The 8,976-nt window shown below is 39.1% G+C and overlaps 1 protein-coding gene across 3 annotated transcripts; it reads left to right on the forward strand.

Moving 5' to 3' along the window:
* The first annotated feature begins 148 nt into the window (after positions 1 to 148).
* On the forward strand, positions 149 to 7,958 carry RWDD4 (RWD domain containing 4). Of its 3 annotated transcripts, none has more exons than XM_079305929.1 (7): positions 150 to 322; positions 508 to 588; positions 3,017 to 3,126; positions 3,236 to 3,380; positions 4,150 to 4,264; positions 5,555 to 5,604; positions 5,771 to 6,908. In XM_079305929.1, the coding sequence occupies exons 1-7, from the start codon at positions 299 to 301 to the stop codon at positions 5,828 to 5,830; spliced, it is 585 nt and encodes a 194-aa protein (XP_079162055.1). In that variant the 5' UTR covers positions 150 to 298; the 3' UTR covers positions 5,831 to 6,908. The 3 variants fall into 3 exon arrangements, with proteins under 3 accessions (XP_079162057.1, XP_079162055.1, XP_079162056.1); XM_079305930.1 differs by lacking the exon at positions 5,771 to 6,908 and adding an exon at positions 6,943 to 7,958 and having other exon boundaries at positions 151 to 322; XM_079305931.1 differs by lacking the exon at positions 508 to 588 and having other exon boundaries at positions 149 to 322; positions 5,771 to 6,452.
* Positions 7,959 to 8,976: the final 1,018 nt, after the last annotated feature.

The following is an 8,976-nucleotide window of genomic DNA, read 5'->3' on the forward strand; positions in this document are numbered from 1 at the left end:
CAGAAGGGCAGCGGCAGCGACCAATCGGCGCCCTCGCTGCACCCCTCAGACCAATCAGAAGCGCCGGTGTCGTGACGTCACGGCGAGACAGCCAGTGAGCAGAAGGAGGAAGCGCGGGGGACGCGCCGCCGGCCAATGGCAGCGCAGGGGGCGGTGCCGCGGGTGCCCCGCGCTGCCCTCGGGGAAGGCGCGTCCGTGCGAGTCCAGCGGGGCCGCGCCAGGCAGGCCCGCCCAGCCCCGGCGGCAGCGGGGCCGGGCCGGGCCGGAGCGAGCGGGGTGGCAGCGGGCAGCTCCGGCCATGGCGGCCAACGAGGACCAGGAGGTGAGTTCCGGGCCCCGCTGCCTCAGGGAGAGCGGAACCGGGGCTGGGAGCGCGGGATAGAGCCGTGAGGGGAGGGGGCGCTGGGAGGCGGCGGGGCCGGGCGGGAGCGCGGCAGTGCGAGCGCGGTGCCCGGGCTGCGGTGCCCGGGCTGCGGTCCCTAACCCCTGCTCTGGCCCCGGCTGCAGATGGAGCTGGAAGCGCTGCGCTCTATCTACGAGGGAGACGTGTGCTTCAGGGAGCTCAGCCCGGTGTCCTTCCAGTACAGGGTAAGGCCGAGCTGCACCTGGAGTTACTTTGCTGCCCCGTAGTTGCCGTACTAGGGGGTTCTGAGCCAAAGAGGTGTCTGATGTGCAGTAAAGGATAGATCCGCAGGGAGTATTTTCAGGATGTTTGGTGCAACGATGCTTCATAGCACAGGGTGTCATGTGTATGAACCTGCATCCAGCATGGATTTATTGCAGAATCACAGAAGTGGTGAGGTTGGAAGGGGCCTCAAGTGAATCATCTGATCCAATCTCACTGCTCAAGCAGGATCATCTTAGAGCACGTGGCTCAGGATCGTGGCCACTCGGTTCTTGAAAATCTGCAGTGAGGGAGACTCCACAGCCTTTCAGGACAGTATTCCAGTGCTCAGTCACTGCACAGTAAAGAAGTCCTTCCTTATACTCTGGTGGAACTTCCTGTCTGTCGTTTCTGCCCATTGCTTCTTATGCTGTTGCTTGGCACCACAAGCCAGTTATCCCTGAGCCAGGCATCCCACTTGCACATCTGTGCCCTGCATAGCCAGAATTGTCAAGCCCTCTGAAGGTGCCAGCCTGCTGTGTAATATTTACCCTAACAGGTGAGAAATTGAGAGATTTTTCCATGTAAATTGAGAGATGTTTTTTTCATGTAATTGAGAGATGTTTCCATGTAAAATTTGGAGCCTTTGTTAACTGCTCAGTTACAAGGTTCCAGTCTCTTGTCCAAAGAGACATCTTGGTCATGTCTTGTTGACCTGCTAAAGAGAAAATCCACAAAATGCTTTGGGCATGTGTACTGACACAGTCTGGTCAGAAGAGACATACAGGGAGTGCTGAGCTCAAGGACTTACAAGTAAGATGAAATTCTCACCTGCTTTCTCTAATTTAGAAACCTTGAAGCTCTTCTGGGCACAGACTGAGGAAAATCTTTTGATGGCCAGAAAACTTTGCTCATGAAATCTTAGGCACCCATAGGACAGAAATGAGGCTTCTGAAAATGCTATATGCCTGTTTCAGGGAGAAACCATCTAAAATCACCTTTCTGTCACTTCTCAAATAACTTAAGAATGATGTCACTAATTGTAATAAGATACAGCTCAATTAATAAATAGCACTTGGAATCCCAGCCAAATAAGAGCAGCCTTTTTTCATTGATTGAATCCTTCTTAATAAATTTAATTTCTTTGAAAGGGGAAATATGACATGCCTACAAGCCTAAAGTGTGTCATTTTATATTTCACTAGCTTTGGTCGTTGATTTTTATTAAACAAAAAATATTTATTAAAAGTTAGGATAACTCAAATACAATAAAACTTAGTGTCATACAAAGGCAATAATACACCTTTCCCATGAAGAAAAGTCTGTATTGTGAGAAGTTATAATGCAAGTAAGTGCATGAGAAGATAGAATTCATATGGCTTTGCAGGATTTGCTCTGCACACATACAGTGCTTTCCTGAGAGAACCCTGTGAACCTTGCAGCCACTTCTGCTCTTGGTAGCAGTGGGAAATGAACTGTAAATGCTGCCTTGAAAAATATTGCAGATTCTTCATTTAAAGCCTTACTTATTTCACTATTAAACAAGTTTTTGAATGTCAGTTAGCCCAGTCTGCTGAAACAGATGCTATAAATAAGAAAGCAGCAATTTTTTGCTTTACTTTTTTTTTTTTTAATTTTGAAGTACCAAAGCCTTACTTTGATTAGGACTTCTCTTATGGACACACTTTATTCACACTTAATTAGATGAAGGCTGATTTTTATAATGAGGCAAATAAGGGAGAATTTTGGGTGGTTTTAGAAACCTTACTGTGCTAGTTTTCCAAATCCTTGTGTGAAACAGTTATTTCTGATTGTATGGCTGTAGTGTGCTGTAACTTATTATTTTTTTAAAACCAAACTCATTCGACTAACTTCTTAAATCTTTTACTGCTCAGTCTTTTGTACAGGGAAATAAAATGCCTGTAGGTATGAGGTATAAATATTGACATTCTTACCCATTTTTTTTTCTGTTTTAAGTTACTAATTTATTAACATCCTTATTTTAATCCTGTCTTGTGGTTTATTTTCATGCTCTGTGGTTAGATATTTGGGGGGGGGTGGGGGAAGGGTCATATTTTCTGTTCTTGTATGTAACAGTATAATATTTGGCTTGAAGATGCTGCAAAGTAGCTTTAAAACAAAGGAGTTAAAAACCCCCAACCATAAAAAGACACTTGACAGTTTCTGCTGCTTGTTCTGGAATGAAAACTGCAGGGTGAATGTTGATATTGATGTCCAAAATTCAATGCTCTTTCTAGATACCAGCTTATTTTCTAACTGGTAACTATCAAAATAGTTGTCTCAAGGAATTTAGATGGTCTGAAAGAAGGAATAGACTTCTGTATTGGCTTTGTAATCCTCAGAAAGTGACTGGAAACTGTTGATTTCTAAAGCTGGATTACTTTCTCTTCAGATAGGTGAAAGTGGAGATCCCAAAGCCTTTCTAATAGAAGTCTCCTGGCCAGAAACATATCCCCAAACAGCACCAGTCATATCAATGGATGCTTTCTTCAACAACACAATGTAAGTGTTTGTGACAGCTTCACTCCCTGGCCTTGTGGTGGAGACTCTTTGTTTGAAGAGCCTTTTGTCATCTGTCTAGTTTACAGTTGAGTTTAACAATTACTTTTAGATCTTCAGCTATTAAGCAAAGTATATTGGACAAGTTAATGGTAGAAGTTGAAGCAAACCTTGGAACTGCGATGACATACACACTTTTTGAATATGCCAAAGACAATAAGGAGGTGTTCATGGAAAATCAACCTGTTAACACTGTGGTAAGTATATTAATTCTGATTTTTATTTCATGCTTTTAAAACTGAAAAAAAAAAATGATTATTATAACCTGAATACTTCAGAGTTCTCTCTAAGTTGTAAATCAGTTCATTATTTATACATGTTAGTGGCTAAAAGTGGCACACAAAGCATGGTACCACAATGCTCTGTGGTCATAATTGTTCTATTTGATAGTTATTTTGCTGTTACACCAAAAGGTTTGCAGCCTCTTATTATGTCCCAGAGGATAACATTAAAATGGAGACTTGGAGCAGAAGCAGAACTAAAGGAAGTTGAAACAGTGACGTGTCCGGATTGGAGAGGTGGCAATTTACTGCAGCCTTACTGGGATTGCATAAGTGCACCTCCAGGGTCTTAAAGTAGTCAGGCTGGGTCAGTCTGGGGTTTTTGGGTTGTGGAAGCATATTGTTGTTTGCCATGATGATGCAGCAGAGCTGCTTTGAGGAAAAAGGAATGATTTCTATGTTTTGGAAGTCTGAATCCATGCATACTAATTCACCTCCATGATTAAATTTTGAAAGTGAAAAAGGTGCCCTTTGCAACTAGAAGAGAATAATTCCAGTCCCTAACACGTGTTTTCTAAAAGTACAGCCCTGATTATATGTTGATTAAAAGCTGCAGGCTGCTGACAGCATTTCTTTTTTATGGCAGTCAAGGTAATTCAGAATGTCAGGTTCAGTAATCACATCACACAGAGATATCCATGGAACTAATATGCACAATGTTTACAACCACTTTTATCCTTTTCAGACTTCAGTAAGCAATAGTATTTCAATTGGAACTCCTGATGTGCCACCAAGCAAGAAAAAAGAGAAAAAGGAACAGTTATCCAAAACCCAGAAACGAAAACTAGCCGATAAAACAGGTCTGTTCGCTATAATAATCTTTGCTTTGATAGTATAAAAAATCCAAATTTTATAGCAAGGACACCTTGCTAGAGAAAGAGGAACTAGTAGTTTGTTAAGAAGATGAACTACTTTAAGTCTGTGGTCTCCATTTAATTTGTTTTAGATGAATTATTCTTACCTGAGATGTTAGTTCTGGTCACAGCAACATTCTGTAGAGTCATGATTTAATGACATAATTGTTTTGTTTTGCTTTGTTTTGTTTTGTTTCAGCTGGTGACAAAACTGAAATTTTCAAAAAGCAGTTATGGAAGGAGAGGATTTGGGACCTCTAAAAATTCACTTAGAGCAAAAGGTGTAGTTTGTTGATGGGTCGTCATAAATAATTTGCATAATTAAAAATGTCATTTCTAAACAAAAGTATTTCATCTGGAACCCAAAGTAAAGCATCTAATTAAGTTTGCATTCTAGAAATAGAATTGCTTCTGCAGATATTTAAAGCTTTCAATGAAATAGAAGGATTTTGATTGAAAATGTTGATTACCTCAGTTAATTTTGCTGATGACACTTTGGTGTTCACCTTCAGTTTTCAATAATGATCTGGATAATACTATCCTATGGTAGCAGTAAGTTGTACCCTGTGATAGTGATTTCTGCATATCATCTACCTAACCTAATGTATAATTGGCAAACTTAATGTTAGCTGTATAAAGGAAAAGCTGCATAAAATTTAGTTCTTTGACTGAATTCAGCATTGCTGATCAGCCCAGCTCATATTGCATCTACCTTCTGAACTAAATTTCAGGTGGACTGAGGTGTTTTTATTTAAATTGAACTACTTTGAATCACATAATCAAAAAATCACCCAGGTTGGAAGAAATAAAGTTCATCTATCCAACTGTCAACCCATCACCACTATAATCATCCCTAAACCTATCCCCAAGTGCCACATCCAGACACCTTTGGAACACTTCCAGAGACAGTGACTCCACCACTTACCTAGGCCACTTATTCCAATAATTAACTCCTCTTTTAGTGGAAAATGGTTTTTTTTAAAATCTGATCTTCTAATCTGAACCTCCCCTGGCACAGCTTAAGGCCATTTTATCTCTTCCTTTCACTTTGAGTTTGGTTGAAGAGCACACTTCTAAACACACTAATGTTTAAGGCATTAGAATCTGTTTCTGTCCTCATGGCTTTGGAGTGCAGAAGTTAAGGGGTTTGGATATTTAGAATTGTGTGGGTTGGTTTTGAAGAAAGATAAATATTCCCCTTAGCTTGTGTGTTGAAATTAAAACCTTTTTCTGCAGATAACAAAGGGGAGCTTCCACGAGGATGGAACTGGGTTGATGTAATTAAGGTAAAGTGAATGTATTATATACAGTATTGTGAACATGCTGTGTATGTAAATTAAAAATTATTTGAACTTATTTCTGAAGAAAACTGATCTGATAAATTTTTTTCTTGCTTTTTTTCCTATGTTTGGATTTGACTGTGATGTCTGATTAATTTCTATATGTGTCCAGCATGTAAGTATTTTCAAGTTCTCTTTTTTTACTGTTAGAAAGACTTTTATGAAAGAGTAAGAACTGCAGCTTATTTTGGTTTCTAATTTACAGATTTCTCAAAAGCTTTAAAATGATAGTTTTTTCTGAATATTAGTCTGAAGGACTTCACTCTTTCAACTTCGTTAGCTTCTTTTTATTTACTGAGCAATTAAACTTTAATTTTATAATGAGAGGGCTTTGCTAACCAAAGGCAAATCTTCATGTCCTTACATGACATGAAGATTTAAAACAAATTGGTAGTGCTGCCAGGTTCTGGAGAGCAGTGAATGAGTAAGAAATAAAAGGGAGCTATCCCAAGTAGGGGCACCTTGCTGTCTCCTACAAGCCTCATTCTCTGCTGCAACTCCTCCAGTGAGTAATTCTTTTCTACTTGCTCCCTCAATATTGATTTCTTCCACCCTCTTGTTTTTGCTGATTCAGTAAAAATTACTGCTTGACAATTTTGAAAGCAAACTATTTTATTTTGCACAATTGAAGTAATTTTCATTGTAAGACCTAACACCAGTTCCAGTTGTTAAATAAGAGCAACTAAATGTTGAAGGTTGTTTTGGGCAGAGTCCTTCTGAGTTAAAAGTGGTTATTTATAGTGAATGTCTTGATTTTCAGATAGATTTCATGACAGTCATGCTACTTTTAATAATTAAAAATTTAAAAATATTAAAAAATAATTATTAAAGCCTAGCTTTAGAAGGTGAGAAATACTAAGTTTATATTAATATCTATTTTTATATTGCCTAAATTTCTATATGGGAATTCTCTCAGAGATATGTGAAGGTAAACTTCTGTTCCATTACTTTTTTTTTTTTTTTTTTTTTTGAGAGCTGGTGTTAGAGCCTTCAAATTAAATAGAAACAATGCCCTGAGGCTTTTCTGGGCTTTGTTGATGGTTTTTTTTGGTTTTTTTTTTTTTTTATTCAACTTTCGTGGTCAGGAAATAAGCTTATTTAGTGTTTAAGCTTAAGAATTATTTTTTTATGCTTTTCAGTCTCTTGGTACAGTAGCACAACCAGTCTGTATTGTTAATTAAGTATACACATGTTCAGTGTGAGATGGAAATAATGTTCTTGTTTCCTAATAAATGGAATGGCATTCTAAACTTTGAATACTTTCTTTTTGTGTCTCTTTTATAGTTAAGCAAAACTGGTTCTAAAGATGATGAATAAAGGACTTTGGTACAAGGAAACTCCACCTTTTAATACAGTGCAATTCTGGGTCACCATCTCTCTATTAATAACTTTCATATTTGTTGAAGTAAGCATTTTATAAAGCTCGATTTCCTAACTTGTAAATCTAGTCACAAAAGTTTATCTAGAGGCCATGTGGTCATCTTCAGAAAAACCAACAAACTTGCCTTAAGTGAAGGTTAGAATGTGACAAAGTTATAGAGAGCCAGTGTGGTGAAGTGAATAGTGCTGAAGTGTTTATTAATTTATATTTAGTCTGTAGTAAAATCCTGTTATAGTGAACCCAATGATACTGTAAACATTTCCTGATGTTCTTATTCCAATTGAAGAAAAAAGCACTATAACAGTGGTTGGTCACTTGACAGCTTAATTAGTCAAAATAAATTATTCCATGGAAATAAGGCCTTTGTCATTTGTTTATCTAGTATGGACTAGAAGGAGAACATACAAATTGTTGCAAAACAGGCTAGAGCTTGTGGTCTTGTTTTCACTAGTTACTGGCTGAAATAGTAGACACTAGTGAAAGCAAGGCCAAATATTCTAGTCTGCTCAAAAACAAATGGTTATAGCAGGAGTGCAGCTTCTTTATTCTCCATGATATCCCATCTGTTGGTCTTTCTCCAGTGTGCATCTTCACAGACAGTGGGATGCAAAAGTGGGGGGGGCAAAAGTGCTTTCTTGCACGTGTCTCAGTGAGTGTTGGGATTCTGTAGTTGCTTCATTGGAGAAATAGGCATTCTTTGAAGGGATTTGCTGGCTAAGTGGTGAGATAGTGGAAGTCAGTAATCCATCAAATGTATTGGGAGAACTTTGTGAGAGCTCTTTACTTTTTTTTTCCTAATCTGCTCTCTTGTATAAGAAAGTCATCCTCACTGTATGAACTGTTATTGAATACAAGATGCCTTAATGTCCTTTATTATTTTTGTTTTGAGATGAATTTTAATAAATGTCTATTTATCTGCTGTGGTATGTGTTTATTGTTTGAAATTCTGCATTGCCTACTGCACTTTTCACTTTGCAAATTTGGAATTGAAAGGACTCTGTCACAAAGAAAGCATTCCTAAAAATTGCTGGAAGACTTCTACCTTCCCTCTAGTGGTATATGTTGACATGATCTTCAGGCTGCTGTGTTTGTTGTTGATAGGAGGGTCAGTGACTTTGCCAAATACCCATTGCATTCAATACACACAGAGCAAGTCTGGTGTTTCTTTGGGAGAGTGTGCTCCACTCTGTGCAGCATCCATCATTTCAGAAAGTCTGGCTTCTTTTTGAACTCTACTCTCATATAGTAAAACATTGTAAAGTACAAAAGGGACTTTTTCTGAATGATGCAGCCTTGCCTTTGACATAAACTGGAGGCTCATGGCTGTGGCCAGGAGCAAGAGCACCTGGCACAGAGTGCCAGTGCCAGGAGAATTTGCTCTGGCAGTCCATGAGCCTGTAGCAAGGAAGGGCATTTAGCTTTAGTCTCTGCCAGCACCAGCACAGGCAGGGCTCTATTCACAAGCTCTCCAAGGGGAATTGACATGTCTTTGCTGGTATCCTTGGTACATAAATCAAGTTGCTATGACAATTTATCTGAATGGATTAGTTAGGGAGGGTGGGAGAAGGACAAATAAGAACCAGATCTCTTGCTTTTTATAGTGTTACTGTGTGTAATTTGCTAACCTTGTGAAATGCATGATTTTTCATCTCCTAGTCTACCTGTAAATCACATGCTCTCATCTGAGAGTCTCCTCTGGTCCTGTTGGTAAATGTGTTTACTTTGGAGTCTACTTTTGCAGAAAATATTTTGTGTTGGAAATTTTTATACCAGTCTTTTGCTTCTGTGTAAATTGTGGAAGGTAATTTGTGTTGTTTGAAGCATTTTCTGATACACTGTGATGGCTGAAACAGGATCATTTAAAGGTTCTGGGTACTTGATATTACAGAGAGGCCTGAGCAGTGATAAATGAGGGGAAGGAAAAATGTAATGATTCT

This window comes from Erithacus rubecula (assembly GCF_903797595.1).
Source record: "Erithacus rubecula genome assembly, chromosome: 5".
In the NCBI taxonomy this organism is placed as follows: Eukaryota; Metazoa; Chordata; class Aves; order Passeriformes; family Muscicapidae; genus Erithacus; species Erithacus rubecula.

Coding starts and splice junctions, on each gene's coding strand:
- RWDD4 (XM_079305929.1), top strand. CDS start 299: ATGGCGGCCAACGAGGACCAGGAG. Junction 323..507: donor CGGCCAACGAGGACCAGGAG/GTGAGTTCCGGG, acceptor CCCCGGCTGCAG/ATGGAGCTGGAAGCGCTGCG. Junction 3,127..3,235: donor GCTTTCTTCAACAACACAAT/GTAAGTGTTTGT, acceptor AATTACTTTTAG/ATCTTCAGCTATTAAGCAAA.